Genomic DNA, 21572 nt, shown 5'->3' with positions numbered 1-21572 from the left:
GTCAACAAACCATCTCTTCCATTATGGATCATGTATCCATATTCTCCAATGTGGGGAAAGAGCATGTAAACAATGTATTACATAAAAGATTATACCAGGTAGACAAGAGGCAATCTGAAAGGAATATGGTAGCTGAGAGTATCAGGAAAGCTGTCTTCTAGAAGATGGGCACTGAGCTGAGTTCTGAAACCAGGGAATCTAAGAGACCAAGAGAGGAGGCGAAATGTTCCAGGCAGGGAAATAGAGCAAAGTGAGAGTCTGGAGAATATTCTGTTCCAGCGACGACTAGGAGGCCAGTATAGCTGGATCATGGAGTGAGTTGAAGATGTAAGAAGACTGGAAAGTTAGGACAGGATCATATTATAACTATCTTTAAATGCCAAACAGAACAGTTTATATTTGATCCAGGAGGTAAGAGGGAGTCATTAGTGTTTACTGAGCAGCGGTGGGGAAACATCTACACTTTAGAAAAATCCCTTTAGCCATTGAGAGCAATGTGGATAGAAATGAATAAAAACTAAAGGATGAGAGACTTGTTGGAAAGCTATTACAATAGTCTGGATAAGAGATGATAAAGGTCTGCACTAGGTCTGGATTGTGGCTGTAAGGGTGGAGAGATGTTGTATCAGGGGAAATAAGATCTGGCCACAAATTTGATACATGAGGTAAGTGAGAATGCAGATGAAACACTGAACAGTAACAGAATATATTAAATTGGGGGTATCAACACCATTTATTAGACACTAGTAAAGAGCACAAAGAAGGGGAAAAAATCTCTCAAATGAGGATTTAAGACTTCTAAAATGGTCTCTGCTACCTTTCTGTCATATGGCTTTAAGGGAGTCACTGACCTTCAGTTGTTTTGCCTTTCTCCTAGCTCTGCTATGAGGATTATATGAAATAATAAATTTTAAAGTATTTTATAAATACTAAAGAACTATACAAATGTTATATGTTATTTTTATTTTAACAAAATAAGGAGGTAGCTGACAAAGTTCAACATACCTTTCTGGTGTGTATGTTATGATAACTAGTTATCTTTGCTGGTTACAATTTGCAAGAAATTTAAATTTTACAGAGCCCTAATTTTAATTTATGACAACAATATTATATGACTTCATTGACAGACAAGACTGATAAGGAAAATCTAGTTTTAATCAGAATTACCTTAACCATTTCTTTGTACTTCTCTTTTAGTTCCTGGTAAATCTGGCTATATTTCATAAGTGAAATGAGTGAAAGAGTGCTTTTAAATTCATTCTTCTTATTTTCCACGGACCATTTGGCCAACTTGGACAACAATTCTTTTCCAAGCCAGGAAGACTTGGGGTATATGACTCCGTCTGAATCCCATCTTTCTGGACAGAAAACAAACATGGAAATGCACCTTCAAAAAAAAAAAAAAGAAAAACAACAAAAAATAAGCAGTTACCTAGAGTATGTTTTCTAGAATTATGCACTTAGTTGCACAAAAGGGAAACCAGAAGTCAGAAAAACATTGTATTTTGCCATAGCCTGGAAAATGATTTGGATCCTGGCTCTGGATGTTCTCTCTGAAGCGCTGCTCAGTCTGGTATCTCATTTCCTATCGCTTGTTATGCTTACATCAAACTGGACCCCTCTATGAAGCCCATTACACAAACTGATACTCCACAGAACTCATGCCCTTGCTCTAGCTAATTCCCAAGGATTGGAAATGTCTCCCTCCACCCCTTACACCTGTCAAATGTTTGTCCCTCTTTTAAGAATCAATTCAAATACTAGCTCCTTTCTCAAACATGACAGAGTCCTTTGTTTTCCAACTCTAACATACTTACCATGTAATATGACACATCAGTATTATTTGTATTAGTCTTATTTTTCCAAAAGACTAAAAACCCCAAGAAATAAGGATGATGGCTTGTATAAATGTTATATAATCCTTGGGACTGAGCAATGGTCAGTACTTAATAAATACTCTATTGAATCTAACAAAAGAAAACACACAGAAAATCTGGATATATTCTCTTTTCGAATTCTGTGCCAGTTTGTTTTTTAGAATATTACTAATTTTTGTTGTCTTTAATGAATATCTTTAGGACATTACTCTCCTTGGACAACCTCCAAAACAGCACATGGTTGTGCCTAATCTTTCATTTCTTTTTGTTTATTGATGTCTTTTAGGAGAGCCCATGAAGATTAAACTCACCAATAAGGCAAGTACTACATAACACCTCAAGAGAATTGGGAATTCATTCTGCTGACCTGAAAGTATCACTGTTTTGTCTACAAAGATAATAGAATGTCAAGTTTCAGATTGCTTGTTCCATCTCTGAGCACAAATGCATTAAATTCCTTCAAAACTTTAAAAATTCTGTCATTTGCATGGGTGTTTCTCATCACACCAATATAGGTAAAAATCCCATACTTCACCTAAACAAATAATCTTCATAAGCTGCCATCATTAGTACATATGTGTATAGACAAAGCGCCAACCCTGGAGTCAGGAAGACCTGAGTTCAAATATGGCCTCAGATCCTTATTAGCCATGATTCTAGGCAAGCCACTTAACCCTATCTGTCTCAGTTTCTTCATCTGTCAAATGAGCTCAATAAGGAAATGACAGATCATTCTACTGTCTTTGCCAAGAAAACTCCAAATAAGGTCACAAAGAGTTGGACACAACAGAAATGATTAAACAACAAAATAGATTAGATATAGATGTAGACACATACTTCAAACTATATAGAGAGAGACATATAACAAACTATATTTGTATATATATGCAAAGTATACATTACTATATAATACATATATATGCATTGCATATGTGCGCGTATGTGTGCGTGTGTATAAAAGTCTTTGAACTTAGCATGAATCAACCTGGGTTAACATTTGGAGTCAGTTGTCTGGAGCCATACTCAAAGTCTCCCTAGCTCCACAGGCTCTACTAGAATTTATATTCACCTAGTATTATCTTTGAAAGCCAAGGGTCAATGTCACACTATAAGACATTAGAGAAGTACTTTACTAAAGGCCACACAAAACGCTTTGGTTTTAAGATACCCTTACTTCATTCCATTAGGCTCAGATCAGATAAAGGCGTCATACGTGTTAGTATGAATAGCCATCCATAAGAGTTCTCAAAGTTAATCAAGGCAGTCCCCAAAAATGGGTCTCCAAAAATGTTCTGAAAAGTGGCAAAATGACAATAAAGATGAACAATGAATCAGATGTACTACTTCCCAAGATAACAACATGCATTTAAATGTAGAAATCTTAAGTCCTTCGTAACTCAATTTTGCTGTGTTAAAATGTGTGACCCTGGGCAAGTCAATTAACCCCCATTGCCTAGTGCTTACTGCTCTTCTGCCTTTGAACTAATACATGGTATTGATTCTAAGACAGAAGGTAAAGGTTTAAAAAAATATCATCACAGGATCAAAGAAAAAGGAAAAGGACCTATATGTAAAAAAATATTTATGGCACATTTTTTTGTGATAACAAAGAATTAGAAATTGAGAAGATGTCCATCAAATGGGAATGGCTAGACAAGCTGTGGTATATGATTGTGATGGAAATTTATTATGCTATAAGAAATGACAAGAAAGATGGTTTCAGAAAAAAAAAATGCAAAGACTTATATGAACTTATGTAAAATGAAGTTAAGAAGAACCAGAACATTATCCACAGAAACAACAGTATTGTAATGGCGATCAACTGTGAAAGACTTTGCTACTCTAATCAAGACAATGATCCAAAAGAATTCTAAAGAACTGATGATGAAAAATGCTACCTACCTCCAAAGAGAGAAATGATGAATATTGAGTGAAGATTGAAGCATACTTTTTTCACTTTATTTTTCAGCAACATGGCTGATATGGAAATATGTTTACATGACTTCACATGTATAACTGATATATTGCTTGTCTTCTCAATTGGGTGGGGAAGGCCCTGAAGGGAGGTGGAGAATTTGAGACTCAAAATTTTTTTTAAATGAACACTAGCAAATAAAAGAATAAATAAATTTAAAAAGAAATAATAATGTCCTTGCGCAAATATACTCTATGTACTACTGAACTAATGTACCAAATACATGCTTAGAAGCTCTTGAGGCAAATTTAGACCTTCATAAAGAAATAAACAAAATAAAACTATATCACACTCAAAAGAAAAATAAAGTCTATGCCAACAACATCATTGTTTTTCCAAAGTATTCTTCCAAGGAGGTAGATATAAACTTAGATAATTATATCAGCAACCATCACAATATTTTTAGAAAAGATTCTGTGCAATGATATGGAACATGATACTAATTACTAAGAAGAGAAGTATAAAGACACTTTTGGGGAATAACAAGTCCTTAGAGTTTACCTCCTAAAGGAAAAAAGATAAATAGATAGCACAGGGGAATAATCATTCTTCACTTTTTCTGTTCTTACTAGTTCCACAGTAGTTTCAATGGTGGTAAAATTAAATTTTAGTCAATTTGCTTTAAGCAATTATACTCACAGAATATAAGAATTTCCACTGTATATCTAAACCTTGAAAACACTTTTCCAACTTAAATGAACACAAATAATACAAAAAAAGATCCTTTGAGAAAGTCACTGGTGTGTCTGGGTATAATAACTAAAGAATAAGGAATCCTGAAAAGATTGTTGATAAAATTACCACCTTTGCCCCAACAAAGTCCTGTTACAAAAGGCAACACTGGTAAAACATAATGGAACGTTGACAACAAACTCCAATATATGAACTGTTTGCTATCAACTTAAAAGATAAATGAGTTAGTAAGCATTTATTAAGTCCTACTATGGGTCTAAAATTATACTAGACAGTGAGGATACAAATATGAAAAGGCTGTCCTCACCTAAAAGAGTCTATCTTCTAACAGAGGAAACAATGTGAATACGGGAGTATTCGCTAGCAAAGGGATTTTTTTGGGTCTCTGGATTCACAAGGCCACTACACTAGTTCAGATCCTTGACATCTTTTGTCCAAACAATAACCTCCTAATCGGTGATTTTGCTCCTAGTTTCTCTCTTTTGTTCCATACAATTACAAAAAGAATATTCCTAAGGCATAGGTAGAGCTAAATCATTCCCATTCTCAAAAGCCCTTAGTGTTATTTTTTTTTAGGACTGGACAACATTATGATATAGTTATGGGTTACACAAAGACATAGAAGACTAAGTCCAGGTCCTTAAGCATTTGCCTTAAGGAAACAAAACTTTAACATGACTTAATTTTTTAAAAACTGATTTGGGTTTTTGTTATTTTTGTTTGCTTGTTTTTGTTTTGGAAAGTAGGTTCCCATCTTACCTAGGTTGCAAGTGGAGTAGCCATTCCTGGGGTTAATCCTATGGATTGGCTGAACTTGCTCCATTTTTCTAATCAGTTCCAGTTTATCCCTCCTTAACCAACTTTCTTGGCCTTCCATCCCGAGGGACTTTTACCACATTACCCTGAATTACCACTTAGCACATACACTCCATTAGGATTTAAGATCCTAAATACATTAGGATTGCTGCATAGAACTCCTGAGTTCCAGCAATCTGCCAGCTTCAGCTTCCTCAGAAGCAGACTTAAAATCAGGAATACCTGGGTTCAAGTTCTGCCTCCAAAACATTTTGGCTATGTGACAATTACTCAGCTATTTGGAGCTACTATCAACTCTCTAAAGTTATCATTTGTAAGTGAATTGCCGATCTACATTGCTACAGGAAGTTTCTAAATCAAGAGTTCCAAGAGCCCAGACCCAGTCTAAAAGAAAAATTACTTGGTAGTAATTTTCTGGGTACAATGTGAGTGAAAAGCCTGGAATGATACTATGAATAATACTTTACCCATATTATAGCATGCATCTAAGAAGAAATAAGCATCAAAAAATAATAAAGGTGGCACAGTGAATAGAGCCAGGCATAGAGAAGAGATTATGGATTCAAATTTGGCCTCAGATATTTCCTAGGTGCGTGACCTTGGGCAAGTCACTTAACCCCAATTACCTAGCCCTTACCACTCTTCTGCCTCGGAACCAAAACTTAGTATCATTTCTAAGACAGAAAGTAAGGATTTGAAAATAATAATAATAATAATAATAATAATAATAATAATAATAATAAGTAAGGACATGGAATGTCCAGAGTAACACATATATCTTCTCTATTTCAAATATCTCTGGACCTTGGAGTTACATAAAGAAAAGAAGTAGCCAACACAGTAATAGAAAAAAAAACCCTATTTTTCTAGGGATTCTTACCATTCTTCATCTTTATTATGTCTTAGCTGAATTTGATAAACATTGCTTTTCTTAACTTTTAAATGTTGCTCTCCTTCTAGCGGTAAAAAGGTTATAGCTCCATTGAAGACATCTGGGGAAAATAATTAAGAAGTGGTGTTATTATTTAAAACAGCTCAAGCTGACTTCATCAGAAAGAGTATAGACAAGAAACATATCCCATCCACAACAATATATATGAAATCTTTGAAATTAGTTCTGATCAGGGTCTCATTTCTGAGATACATAAGCAAAACATATAACAATAAGAAATAACATAAAAAATACATAAGTAAAAGTACCATTCCCCAAATGATCAAAAGTTTTTAAAAATTCAATTTTAAGAGGAATATATCCAAACTAACAGTATCCATACAAGACACACTCCATATAAGTAATAATTTGAGAAATGAAAGCACTTCAGAAATTCCACATCATACCTGAAAAGTTAGGAAAATGACCCCCATAAAGGTGGCAAATGCCAGAGAAACTAAGAGAAAATGGTCTCAACATACTGTTGGTTGTTGTTGTCAAGTAGTACAATCATACTAGAGAGAAATATGAAACTATGCCCAAAAAGTCACTAAACTTTACATGACCTAGCAATACTGATGTGCCCCAAAAAGATAAAAAAGAGTAAAAGGATGTACATGTTCAAAAAATATTTATAACAAATCTTTTTGTAATGGTAAAGAACTGGAAATTAATCAGGGTGCCCATCAATTGGGGAAGAGCTAAATAAATTATGAGAAATGGATATCTAAAATGGAATATTATTTTAATATAATATTATTATATTATTATAAATGAAAGAAATAGGTTTAGAGATCTGAAAAGACAAGTGAAGTGGGCAGAACCAGTGGTACTACTTATATAAAAAAAAACAAATATGTCTGACAGATTTAAGAACTCTGATCAATGCAATCACTAACCAAGACTAAAGGAATGATGAACGAGGATACCCACCTCCTGACAGACAAGTGATAGATTTAAAAACGCAAAATTTTTGGACTTCGACAGTGTGGGAATTTGTTTAGTTTGACTATTATATTCCCCCAACCCCCCCAATGGAGAATGCCTAACTGAAAATAAAAACAAAATCAATATGTATCTGGGGACAGCTAGGTGACTTACTGGAGTAAGAGAGCCAACCCTAGAGATGGGAGGTCCTAGAATCAAATCTAGCCTCAGATACTTCCCAGCTGTGTAATCTCAGGCAAGTTGCTTAACTCCAATTGCTTAGCCCTTATGGGTCTTCTGATTTGAAATACTTAGTATCAATTCCAAGACAAAAGATAAGAGTTTAAAAAAATGTATCTGGAATAATTATGCATTAATTTAGCAAGCACTATTAAAGAACTAGCATGCATAATAAATACTGGGTGTTAAGTTCTAGAGAAGACAGTGGCTCAAAAAGACTTAAAAATCTAGCTGGGGCAGAGCCAAGATGGCCAATTAGGGGCAGTCATTCAGCTGAACTCTCCTATCATTCCTCTCCAAACAACTTTATAGTAATATTTCCAATCAAATATCGAGGTAGCAAAGTCACCAAAAGTTCAAGATGAGACATTTTTATGGCCTAAGAAAACTTAAGAAGTTGGCAGAAGTCTAGATGAAGGCCAGCCCCAGGTCCCTAAAAAAGGCAGACAACAGGGGCTGCAGTAGCAGCTGCTTTGGGAACTCTCAGAAGAGACAAGAAAAGGGTCAGACAGCTAGACAGGAAGAGCTTCCAGGGAACCCTTTGAAGGCACTGAATATAACTGGCACTGATACCTCTAGAAGCACTAGGAATCAATCACAAGGGAACTACCATAATAAAGAAAAGCATTTGTGGTTACAGAGGACCAAGGGCCCTTCCTGGGTAAAGAACAGAGTGCAGACCAGGAGAACAAGGACCATACCTCTCTCAGGACCATGCCACCTTAGAAGCCCAAAATTGCAAATCCCCAGTTAGCTCAGAAAAAAGAAGCACAAAAAACCTTGAAGCCTGGAATAATTCCTCCACACTCCAAGATGAGCAGAGCACAAATTTACCATAAAGTTCAAAGACAATAAATAAACTGGAAAATTAAAAAAAAAAGAATTTGATTACAAAAGGCTACTACTACAGTGGCAAGGAAGACCAAGACATAAACTCAATAGAAGACAACCAAAAAAGCATCAAAGAAAAATGCTAATTGGACCCAAATTCACCAAAAATTCTTGAGTTAAAGACTGCTAGAGAAAAAAAATGGGGAAAGAAATGAGAGCAATACCAGAAAAATTATGAAATGAGAATTAACAGGTTGGGGGAAAAAGGAACAAAAAATAATTTGTAAAAAGTACCACATGAAAACAATTGGCCAAATGTAAAATATGCACAAAAACCCACTGAATAGAATTTATAAAAGGTAGAATTGGTCAAATAAAAAGAGATACAAAAGTTCACTGAAGAATATAATCCCTTAAAAATTAGATGGATATGACAGTAAAGGAAAGTAATAAATGTTGAAGGGGATGTGGCAAAATTGGGACACTAATGCATTGCTGATGGAGTTGTGAATTGATCCAACCATTCTGGATGGCAATTTGGAATTATGTACGAAGGGCTTTAAATGAATGCCTGCCCTATGATCTAGCCATAGCACTGCTAGGTTTGTACCCCAAAGAGATAACAAGGAAAAAGACTTGTACAAAAATATTCATAGCCACACTCTTTGTTGGTGGCAAAAAATTGGAAAATTAAGGGGTGTCCATCAATTTGGGAATGGCTAAATAAATTGTGGTGTCTGATGGTGATGGAATACTATTGTGCTGAAAGGGATAATGAATTGGAGGAATTCCATTTGAACTGGAACTACCTCCAGGAATTGATGCAGAGTGAAAGGAACAGAACTAGGAGAACATTATACACAGAGATGGATACATTATGGCACAATCAAATGTAATAGACTTTTCTACTAGCAGCAATGCAATGACCCAGGGACAATTCTGAGGGACTTATGAGAAAGAACACTATCCACATCCAGAGAAAGAACTGTGGGAGCAGAAATCCAGAAGAAAAACATATGATTGATCACATGGTTCAATGGGGATACGATTGGGGATATTGACTTTAAATGATCACTCTATTGCAAATAGTAATAATATGGAAATAGGTTTTGAATAATGATACAAGTAAAATCCAATGGAATTGTTTGTTGGCTTATTGGAGGGGGAAGGGGAGAGGGAAAGAACATGAATCATGTAACCATGGGGAAATATTCTAAAATAAATAAATATTTTTTTTAAAAAAAGAACTTAACCCCCGCCCCCAAACTTAGATGGATACTAATGATTCCATGAGACTTCAAGAAACAGATGAACAACAACAAAAAATAAAGAGATCAAAAGAATTTAAAAACAAAAAATGTGAAATATCTCATTGGAAAAATGATATTTTACAACCAAGAATAATCTACCCAGAAAAACTGAGAATAATCCTTAAGGGGAAAAAATGAATATTTAATGAAATAGAGGAATTTCAAATATTCCTAATGAAAAGACCAGAGCTAAATAAAAAATATGGCATTCAAACACAAGACTCAAGAAAAGCATAAAAGGTAAACATCAAAATATAATCATAAAGAACTAAATAAAGTTAAACTGTTAACATTCCTATGTGGAAAGATGAACCATGTTAAGTCTAAGAACTTTGTCATTATTATGTCAGTTAAAAGTTTACATAGACAAAGGGTCAATTATGTTGGAATGATCTCCAAAAGCAAAATGAAGGAATGAGAAAGAGGAATGCTCTGGGAAAAGGTGGGAGGAAGAGGCACAATGGATGAAAATTTTCTCACATAAATGAGGCACTCAAGGAAGAGCTTTTACAAAGGAGGGGGAAATGGTAAGGGAGGTGGGCAATAGTTGAACTAACTATCATCAAAATTAGTCCAAAGAGGGAAGAATATACATACATATTCAGTTCTGTATCAAAATGTAATTTAAACAAAGGGAAAATAGAAAGGAAATGGAGAAGATAAAAGAGAGGGGAGATTAAGGGAGAAAATTGTTGAGGATAGACAGAATTAAAAGAGAGGAAGAAACAAGAAGATAACAGGATACAGGGAAATATGTAGTAATCCATAACTGGGAATATGAATGAGATGAGGTCACATATAAAATAGAGATAGCAGAATAGATTAAAAACCAGAATCCAACAATGTTATTTTAAAGAGACACACTTAAAAAACAATTAAAATAAAAGGTTTGAGCTGAATCTAGAATGCTTCAGCTAAAGTAAAAAAGGTAGAGATAGTAATCATGATCCAAGACAAAGGAAAGCAAAAATAGACCTAATTAAGAGATAATCAGGGGAACTACATGTTGTTAAAAGGTATCATGGAAAATGCAGTAATACCAAAAAAGTTGACAGAAAGTTTCTCTCATAAAGGCCTTAGTTCTCAAACATATACTGAATATAGAACTGAGTCAAAACTATAAAAAAAGTAATTTCCCCAAATGATAAATGGTCAAAGGATACAAAAAAAGGCAGTTTTCAGTAAGAAATCAAAGTTATCTATAAGCATGCCAAAAAATGTTCAAAATCATTATTAGAGAAATGCAAATTAAAACAAATTAAAACTCTATACCACCTCCAACCTATCAAAAAAGACAAAAACTAAAGAGGATGAGGGAAACACAGATACACCAATGAACTGCTGGTAGCATAGGGGACTGGTCTGACTATTCTGGAGAACAATTTGTAATGATACCCAAAGGGTTATAAAACTGTATACCTTTGACCTAGCAATGCCACTGCAAGGTTTGTATCCCAAAGAGATTGAAGAAAAAGGAAAAGGACCTCTATGAACAAAAATATTTATGTCAGCTCTTTTTTGTGGTGGCAAAGAACTAGAAAATAAAAGGATGTTTATCAATTGCGGAATGACTAAACAAGTTGTGACATGATTGTGATGGAATAGTATTGTGCTTTTAGAAATGATGAGATACAACTGTAAAGTCTTAGGTTCAATTCTGGATTCAAACACTTCCTAGCTATGTGACCCTGGGCAAGTCACTTAATCCCCATTGCCTAGTCCTTATGGCTTTTTTGCCTTGGAACCAATACTTAGTATTGCTTCTAAGACAGAAGGTAAGAGTTTTAGCAGGTTAAAAATAGAAATGATGAGGTGGAGTGGTTTCAGGAAAAAAAATTGCAAGACTAATATGAACTGATATAAAATGAATCAAGAAACCTAGGTGATCATTGTAAACAGAAACAACAATGTTGTAATGATGTTCAACTGTGAGATTTGGCTATTCTGACCAATACAATGATCTAAGACAATCACAAAGACTTCATAATGAAAAATACTACTTCCTACAAAACTGATGAACTCTTAAATCAAATTAAAGTATATATGTTTTCATTTTCTCTATTTTTCTTCTTTTGAAAATATGATTAATATGGAAATTTGCATTGAATAATTTCACACATCTAATTAATATCCCATTGCTTGCCTTCTCAGTGGGTATGGGAGTGCAGGAGGGAGAGAATTTGGACTTCAAAATTTAAAAAGAAAAGAATGCTAAAAATAAATATATAATTAAATTTTAAAATAAAATGAAACATGCCAAAAAGAGTTCAGAAAAGTGACACAAACAGGGTAATTTTGCTATTAATATGATAAATGTAATACATACTTTAAAAAAGAGGATAATCATGGAAAACAAAAAGTCCCAAAGATAATATTCCAATTTTTTTTAAATAACTAATTTTTTTTAAAATCTAGTTGGGATAATAAGATGTGCCTCCATAGAGATAAACATTGTCCCTAGCCTTAACTGAAACCTGGACTTTAAACTGCACATTTTGCCTACTTTATCTGTCTCAAACTCCTCTGAAGGTTGAAGGCTGAATCATTCTAAAAGGCCTTTTTATTCTAAAATTCTAGAATTGGGGGCAGCTGGGTATCTCAGTGGATGGAGAGCCAGACCTAGAGACAGGAGGTCCTAGACTCAAATCTGGCCTAAGATACTTCCCAACTGGGTGACCATGAGCAAGTCACTTGACTCCCATTGCCTAGCCCTTACCACTCTTCTGCCTTGGAACCAATACACAGTATTGATTCCAAGAAGGAAGGTAAGGGTTTTTAAAAAAATAAAATAAAATAAAACAAAATTCTAGAACTGCACTAAATACTTTCCATACTAATAAAGCATAGTAAGTCAAAAATGTTATCCTTAAATAAGTCTTAAGATTTCATATCTTGTACTCCCTACACTAGATCTCACTGCCTTAAAAAGATTAATTTACATAAATGTGAAATATGAAATCATCCACAAGAATATTCCTGTGAAGCAATTCTATTTTTAGTACCATCATTCTATGCCTTTGTATCACTGGGAAATTTCTATTTTCTATTTTTCAGAATTCTACCCTGAAAAAAAGGCACTTGAGAAAATTTGACATTTGGTAAAACAAAACAAATAGGATTTTTTTTCTTTAAAGACTTCCATCAAGAGATAGCAAGTTTGATGCAAAGGGCAACAGAATAAGAAAATTCTTAGGGTTCTAGTTCAGCCTGTATCATTAACCAGATCTTCAGGCAGCAAGTCATGAAATCTTTCATAGCTTCAAGTTCTTTATCTAAAAAAGTACAATACCATCTTCTTCCCTACCACCCTCAGAGGATTATTTTGAAGACTAGATGATGTATGACAAAATTTTCTGAGCTCAAGTATCTTAATTTATGGTTAGTTTTCAGAAAATTTTGTCATACATCATCTAGTCTTCAAAATAATCCTCTGACTTACCCTGGATCACAGCTGTTTTGTTTCAGAGATGGGACTTGACCAGGTCTTCCTGACTCCAAGATTGATTGTATCCATTATGACCCACTGTCTCTCCAATTAATAGAATTTAGTAACTCAAATTTCTATAGCACAATATAAAAATCAGGTTATCATAAAAAACAAGCATGTCTGCCTAATGTTTGAACATTCAGAAATAGTGTAGATACATCATCAAAGAACTTCATTGCATTTTTACCTGGCAGTTAATTCTGAAATACATTTTTTCAGACATTAAATCAATGATAGATTTGGTATTGCAAAAGGAAATTTCTTTATCTTAATCAAGTACTTAGAGAGCTCCACCCTTATAACTCAGTCAGAAACTTGTGAATCCTTTGATAAAAGTTTACATCCTCAGAGGAAGAGAGGTGGATCCCACAAACACTGCTGGCCTGAGTAGTATTAATTGAACTGAAAGACTGCTATTGTTTTCTGTGAAGAGGGAGAAACAAGAAATGGCATGGAAAAAAAGAGTATAAAGAAACCAACATGGTCTGGAATCCATTCCCTTCCTTGGTTTTTGGAGAGACTGGTTCCTTGGCTCTCTTTGCTGCCCTGGCTTGTGGAAAGACTGGTTCCAGAGATTCCTTCCTTAGCTTGTGGAGGGACTCTTTCCTTGGATTCTGCACTGGCTTGCTGGAGACTACCAGACTTTCACATGGAGATGGGGACTTGAGAAAGCCCTTCATTGGAGAAGCACTTAGAGCTGGCAGGCTTGTTAAGGCTTTGTCTCTTTTCTACACTTCCCACTTTCACTTATTCTACCTTGTAAATAAAAGCTGCTAACAGTCATTTTGACTTAGAGGCTAATATTTTATGAACGGTGACCATTTTTATAACTCTCATATTGAGTCAAAACCTAAATTTAAATCTTACAGTATCATATAGCTGACTCATAAAGCTTTATTGATTATATGTCTGTAGATATTAAGACATTTTTCTTTGAAACTGTAAGCAAAGCTGAAAGCTAGATAGCACAATGGATAGAGAGCTAGGCCTAGAATCAGGAGGATCTGAGCTCAAATTTGGCCTCAGAACTTAGTAGCTATGCAAGCCTGGGCAAAGTCATTTAACCCTGTTTGCCTTAGTTTCCTCATATGTAAAATGAAGTGGAGAAGGAAATGACAAACACTTCAGTGACTTTGCCAAGAATTGGATATGGCTGAACCACAAAGCAAAGGTGCTTTATATCTGTTGGCAGGAAGAATAGCCAAAACCCTTAGTAGTTTTCCTACCAGACTAGTTAAAGGGTTAGGCTGATTCTCTAAAACCTCTCTGCTTCAAAATGCAGTTCTGGGACAAGCCTAGAAATCTAGAAGTCTTCAAAGTGTGAGACAGCACAGGAAACAGTGAATTTTTACATGATGACTCACAAATGTATTTACTGCCAGGTAAAAATGCAATGAAGTTCTTTGATGATGTATCTACACTATTTCTGAATGTTCAAACATTAGGCAGACATGCTTGTTTTTTATGATAACCTGATTTTTATATTGTGCTATAGAAATTTGAGTTACTAAATTCTATTAATTGGAGAGACAGTGGGTCATAATGGAAACAATCAATCTTGGAGTCAGGAAAACCTGGTCAAGTCCCATCTCTGAAACAAAACAGCTGTGATCCAGGGTAAGTGTGGTAATCTCTTAATGGACAAGAAGACAAGCCCTTAGTATTCCTTTCTAGACTTTTCCAGCCCCCTTTTTTCCCATTATAATTTACATGCCCCATACTCTATATTCTAAAAGATGCTAACTAATATGATAGTTAATATAAATGTGCTATTCTTTTAAGTAACGACTATTTTTTTGAGACTTGCATCTCCCTATCCGCCCAGCCTTGATGTGAGGTAGCCTGTCATGAGCACAATCCCAGTGCTGATTGGTCACAGAAAATCTGAGTTGTTTCTCCAACCCAAGCAGTTCAATTCTCCTTAAGCAGTATGATTCTTCCCTCCAGCACCCTAGGAGCTATGCTGTGCTAGACTTAGTGTGAAAAGTCAATCGGCTTTGGACCTACTTCAGCTTGGCTGTACACAAGCAATCTAGCAGCTTTGGTTTCTACCCAGAGATATTACAGGTATACACCATCACATCACCACATTTTAATGAAGCAATTATGGAAACAAAATTTGAGAAGTCAATATTTATCAAGCAACTGTGCAGAAGACACTGTGTCAATTAGTAGGGTAACAAAGATTAAAACAAGGCATGATCATTGACTACCTGGAGCCAGCCTTCTATAACTCAAGCATCCTCTGCTTCTACTACATGGGTATTCCTGCCACAGATGCACATTACAGGTACAGTTGGTAAAAAAACAAAAAAATATATTTTTTTAAACTACTTCATAGTTTCACATTTAAGTCAATCTAAGTTATTTTTCCCATAATAGGCTTTGGAAAGCCAAACACACAAAACCCATTTACTCATCTGTAAAAGGAAATCCCTTCTAGCTCAAGATCTCTCAGCAGAAGTAAACACTTTCAATGTATAGATTCCAGAAGGAAATTAAAAGAAAGAATATGAGTAAGTTCTTAAGAACCAAATCTCACTATAACTATTACGTAAGGGGAGATTTAGAGGCCCTATTTTTGTACATATATCCTTTCATAGATAAGGAAATTAGAAGTTAAAATATTCTGTAGTAAGTATATAGCCATGTTGAAAAGGGGGTACAAAACACCATAAGCATATAACTTTACATAATGGAATTAGCTTAATGTTATTCTTTGAAACTTGAATATAGTAGAGTCCCCATATCTGTGAGGGATACATTCCAAGACCTACAATAGATGACAAAAATGAACACTTGCTAATCGCCATATATGTGTTCTGTCTCCCTATTCCTGAGCTTGCTGTGGCCTTCCACCTACTCACCCCCCCAAAAAAAAAGTGAAAGTGGAAAAAGAAACTGCAGCCAGGGAAGAACAAAGGCAGGCAGAGCACTTCATAAGTGGTTATAATAAACATTATGTCTGTGATTATCCTCTGTAATAAAATCTTTCTTGAGATCTATTTATCAACTCCAAATAATCTGATAAAGATGGCTTAGTTGATAAGAAGTAAGGACACTGAAGATCTTTTAGCTCATGCTTCCAGCTCTGTCTCTTGAAGCATGGAGTTTATTATATATATTTCAAGACTCATTTCACACAAAAGAACCCGCCCCCCCCGAAACTTCGTAGATGTACAGAAGTTACAAATTATGCCATATCAAAACACAAAAAGTCTCATTGGCTTCAGAATAGAACAAGGCCAAGGCTGAATTTTGACTGGGTTCTTATCAGAAAGCCAAGTTGGGGAATATTTTCTCAGGGTTGAATTGCCCCTGCTAAGGTTTTGGCCTTGGCTGTACCAGGCAGCTGCATTCCTGGCCAAAAGGGAAGTGTTAACCTCTTAAATTCAGGTTTGCTAGGAACTTAAAGCTTTTCAATAAGGCCACAATACTTTTCAACAAGAAATCACAAGGATCACAAAAGGGGTCAAAAGAGGAGTCTCAGACTTTTATCTATTCTCTTAATGGCTTCCCACAAATCTTTATACTAATTTATCTTTACCAGGAAAGTAAAATTAGCCTTTTGGTGAAAATTGTTCCTATTTGATTAAAAAGAAGCAACTTATGACAAATAACTCAGAGGCAAAAATTACTTTGCTTTGACAGCATGAATAGGTTTGTAAAACTTTTTTGCTAATGAAATGTGTATCAATGTAAAATAAACATCACATCAACTTTGAATCAGTTTATATAAAAATAAATGTTTAATTCCTTTCCACAATGCAAAATTAAGAACTTGAATTTATATGGATTACATTCAATTATAAACCTTTTTTATAGGTACATAGTATTTTCCTTTTAAACAATTCCAGATATTTGAAATTCATCCCATTAACATTTGATTTACACTTGTAAGGTACAAGGAAATTTTGATGTCCACTGTAGATACAGAAAATTTTAAAAATTAGCCAACTTATGTAAGGTAGCAAATTAATGTTTTATCCGTGTCAAATTTTATTTACTAAGGAAACAAATGAATATAATACAATTTTAGGCTATATAATTATTTTAAAAATAAAGCAATACTTGGGGGGCAGTCAGGTGACTCAATGGATTGAAAGCCAGGCCTAGAAATGGGAGGTCCTAGAGTCAACTTGGGTCTCAGACACTTCCTAGCTTTGGGACCTTGGGCAATTCCTTAACCTCCAATGCCTTAGCCCAGGGTTGGGGAAACTTTTTAAAGAAGAGGTCAAAGGAAAGGAAATGCTCATCTGTCAATCTGTTTCTAAGGCAACTCTTTCGAAGTTTCATTGTATTGTATCCTACTCACTGTATTCGTCAGATTAGGAATAATGTCACACAGCCAGATAGAAAATTTCAGAGGGCCGCATCTGGCCCATGGGCCATAGTTTGCTCATCACTGAGCTAGACTATGTGCTCAAGCCCTGGCTTTACTCCAGCAAGGCTCCAGAAGCCCCAGTCAGAGAGCCTAAGGTCAATTAACAAGGGTAGCCACGAGGTCTCCTCCCAGATGAGGGGCCCCTCCGGAAGCTAAGGAAGGGAGTCAACCTTTTTCACTCACCCACATGGTAGTTCTAAGGAGAATAGAGCAGTCCAAGGTCCTCAGCCAGAGCTCCTCCAGGGTCCAGTTCAAGACGAAAAAGACAGTCCGAGGAAGTTCTTGCAATTTATAAAGACCATTCCTTTCTTCACTTCCTGTGCCTTCCTCCCATTTTACGTGTACCAATTACAACAAAGGCTTTCCTTAGGACTTCCCAGGGGGCAGCCAGTTGATTCTAATTTGTCACCCACTTTCTCACACATGGGTTACAGACCTCCCACACTTAAGGATGAAGTGGGGTGTGTACACTTTTGATGATTAAATCTAAAAATGGGCAGGGTAGAGTTAATCCCATCTTCACAATTGCCAAAAGGGAATAAAAGCTTCCTTGGCTCTGTGATTTATAATTTTCTGTCATTTGGGGCACTGAGAGGTTAAATAACTTGCCATCAGTCACACTTCCAATGTATCAAAGGCAGGACATGAACCCAGTCTTCCTGACTCCCAAGGTCAGTAGCCTATAAACTAGGTCCTGTTGCCTCTTAGGCATGGGAGATATATAGAGAAAAATGAAGCAGCCCTCGCACTCAAGGAGCTTACACTCTACAGATAGGAGTGGCGAAATATAGCTGTCCTAGTGGCACTGTCTGATTCCCCTCCCTGTCTTTCTAAAATAAGTGTTACCCATAAACCTGTCCTTAGCCAGATTTTCTTCTCTTTCAGCCATTCTTTTTGTACAGTATTTTATACAGGTATTTAATGGATTTTATAAGGCATCACAAATTCAACATATAGAAAACTGAATAAGTCACTTTGCCTGAGTAACTTGGTTCTACTCCTAACTTCTTTAAGAAGCCTTTCCTGACTAGGATACTCATGTGAGCTTTTCTCCAGGTACTTTATGCAAGGCATACAATATTCAATTTACCAATCATCTTAGAAATATTACTGGGAGTTGGAGTTAAGAATGCCTGGGTTCAAAACCTGCCTCAGACACTAACTAGGCGTGTGACCACTTAGCTTCTCTGACCTTTAGGTGCAGGCTACAGGCAGAGCAAGTAACAAAATAGAAAAGGAAATATACTTTAATCATTTTACAATTCCATATGTAAATCACACTTGGGATATTACTTTTCCCATGACAAGCTTTTGAAAAGGCCCAACACTACGCCTGTTTCCTCTTCTGTAAAATGAAAGTCTTTAATTAATACCCTAACATGAGAATACTAATTGCTTTCAGGATCAAATGAGATCACACTGTGTAAAGTGCTGTATAAACACTAGCTATTATAATCATACACCATGCCAATTAAACTCAGGTATAGGAAGGCTATTCCTACATGACATTACCTCTTACTATGATTTAGTGGAAATATGAAATTTAAATTTGAGTCTTCACTCTGTTATTTGTTTGTTGTTGTTGTTTATTCCTGTTGGCTCCCAGAGGAGCATAGGGCCGCAACCCTATGTTCTGGTCAACTTCCCCCAGCTGGGCCCATTAAAGCTATTAAATAGCACACAAGTATCACAACCCATTTTGAACCTTAAAGTCCTTTTTATTCAAAATGAGGCCACTGAGGGAAAAGTTATTTTACAAATTGTAATGAGCTATACAAATGAGGTCAGGGTAGGGAACTGAAACAACCTGACCCAAGCCCCAGCTCTGTCATTAACCAGCAGTGTAACCTTCTAGGTCACTTCACCTGCTTAAGGTTCAGCCTCTAAAACTCTAAGGACCTCTTCCCACTTGAAAAGTCTAGGAACACTTTCTTCTGCATGTAAGCTATTGTTGTAATAATGTAATCCTCCCCATACCTCCTTTCCAATACCTAAGAGAAGATGGAGTATTGATTAAATGGTAAGAACTAAGAAAGCATCATGAACAGAGGCAGCACAGGGTACTATGCATCTAGAAGGCATAACAGGCAGAAGCCCTGGGGGAGACCCAAGCTAAAATTCTGCCTCAGATATTTATTATCCATGTGATGCTGGGTGAGTCAAACTCTCTCAACTTCAGTTACCTCTCCTCTGAAAGGGAAATAACCGCACCTCCTTCATAGCTTTACTGCCATAATCAATTGAGATATTAGTGGATTTGAAATCCTTAAAGAGCTCTTGGAATACTAAATATTATTACTAGAAGAAGTTAGCAGCAACAAAAATAATAGTATTATTATTAGGAGCAGTAGTAGCCTTACAAGTAGTAGTAGCAGATGTATTAATAGAATTACTAGTGGTAACTGAAGTATTATACTAGTAGAAATACTAGTATTACTAGTGGTACGAATTGGAATAGTACTACTAGTAGAACATTACTAGTGGCTAGCAGTATTACTAGGGATGGTGGTAGTAGTATTAATAATTAGTACCTCTAGTGGCAGTAGTAGCATTAGTGATAAATTTAGTAACAGTAGTACTATTAGTGTTACTAGTGGTAACAGTACTAGTAGTGGTGGTAGTAGTATTACTAGTAGCAATTATATTACTAGTGGTAGTAGCGATTCTAATGGTATTGGCAGTAGTAGTAACAGTCTCAGGACTAATAGTATTACTAGCGATGGTAGGCGTCACACCAGTAGTAATGTTAGCCACAGTACTAGCAATAACAGCAGTACTACTAGAATTCCCTTTTACATCACTAGTGGCATGACATAAAGCTGATCCTGGAGACAGATCTGGGTTTCAGTCCCAACTCTGACACACCGTTTGGGTGACCCTAGACAAGTCCCTTCCTTTCTCAGTGATGCTTATCCATGCCTTCTCTTTAGGCCTACAATAAAGTGCAGGTCTGCGCTGGCAGAGGAGGCTTCCTTGCCTGAGTTCTGCCCCCAAAGGTTCAGCGAACACAAGGCCCTCCTTTCAGAGGAGGCAACAGGGGCTAGGAGGACCAGACTGCTGAAGGCTGATCAGTAGGCAATGACAGTTCCCAAGCTCCCGACCCGGGGCTTTTCCATTGCCCCCATCCCTCACCCCCACCCCCCAATCGCTCCCGTTTAGCGTACTTCTAGAACATAAGGGAGAGTTTCCGCTGAAAGGACGCGCCTAGTCGGCCTAAGCCAGCATCCTCCCACAAACATACACACAATTCCAGTACTTAAAAGAACACAGTTACCTTTAACAACTATTTCTTTTTTCGGAGCCGGCAAAGGGCACAGGGTACTGGGTTTGGGGATGAGAGTTCTAAGGATTACTTCGGGCTCGGGTCCAAGGTCCGGCTGCTTTTCCGCCCTGCATCCCCTAAGAAAGTGCAGCGCTTCCTCATCGTTAGTAACGAAGTCCCGGAAGAGATTCCTCCAAGAGGGATCCAGGTCCAAGGGAGGGCCCAGAGGCGTCCCTGGGGCCTGCACTTCCCCCCACTGACCAAGGACCAAGCCCACGCCATCTCTCCTCTCCGGCTCTGCCCCTGGAAGTGGCCCCTTAGATGCCGCTGTTGTCTCCTCCAACGTCGTCCAGCTCAGCCTCCCCGAGGCCTCCAGCCTGGATCCGCACAGGCGCTTGTTGACCACGTGCGGCCTTTCCACCCATACGGCCACGGCTGACCAGAACCCCAGTGGGAGCAGCGAGCCACTGTCCGTGACCATAACCTGCCCTATCAATCCCATTTCAGAACCCGCTGGCCTCAAACCCCTACTCTGGCAGAAAAACTAGTGGAGACGCCTGCGCGGAGTGATGACGTCAGACGCTACAGATCACATCACCTATGGGCGGGGAGGACGCCGATATACGTCATGACGCATGCACATGACCCGCCCCGCGGTTCTTTCCCTTTTTCCTTTTACGTCACTTCCAGTTGCTTTCCCCACCTCCTGCCTTCTACAGTACCTCCTCTCTCAACCTGGAGATTAATTAAAGATAACCTGAGCTTTTCCTCCAAGCCTAGGGGTGGGGCCTGTGAAATAAGATCTACTTCCCCAACAGTTTCACAGAATTTCACAGATT

The 21572-nt window shown here is 36.8% G+C and overlaps 1 protein-coding gene across 1 annotated transcript in view; it reads right to left on the bottom strand.

Moving 5' to 3' along the window:
* The window catches only part of TRMT44 (tRNA methyltransferase 44 homolog), a 50349-nt gene extending 29114 nt beyond the window's left edge, over window positions 1-21235 (bottom strand). Inside the window, exons 1-3 of the mRNA XM_044680676.1 lie at window positions 20746-21235; window positions 6242-6353; window positions 1168-1387 (exon numbers count right to left, since the gene is read on the bottom strand). Coding sequence (XP_044536611.1) covers window positions 1168-1387; window positions 6242-6353; window positions 20746-21235 — 822 coding nt within the window. The remainder of the gene's footprint in view (window positions 1-1167; window positions 1388-6241; window positions 6354-20745) is intronic.
* Window positions 21236-21572: the final 337 nt, after the last annotated feature.

Source organism: Gracilinanus agilis, chromosome 6 (assembly GCF_016433145.1).
Source record: "Gracilinanus agilis isolate LMUSP501 chromosome 6, AgileGrace, whole genome shotgun sequence".
Classification (NCBI taxonomy): Eukaryota; Metazoa; Chordata; class Mammalia; order Didelphimorphia; family Didelphidae; genus Gracilinanus; species Gracilinanus agilis.
The sequence above is the reverse complement of the archived record's forward strand: the minus strand, read 5'-3'. Positions and strand labels throughout refer to the sequence as shown.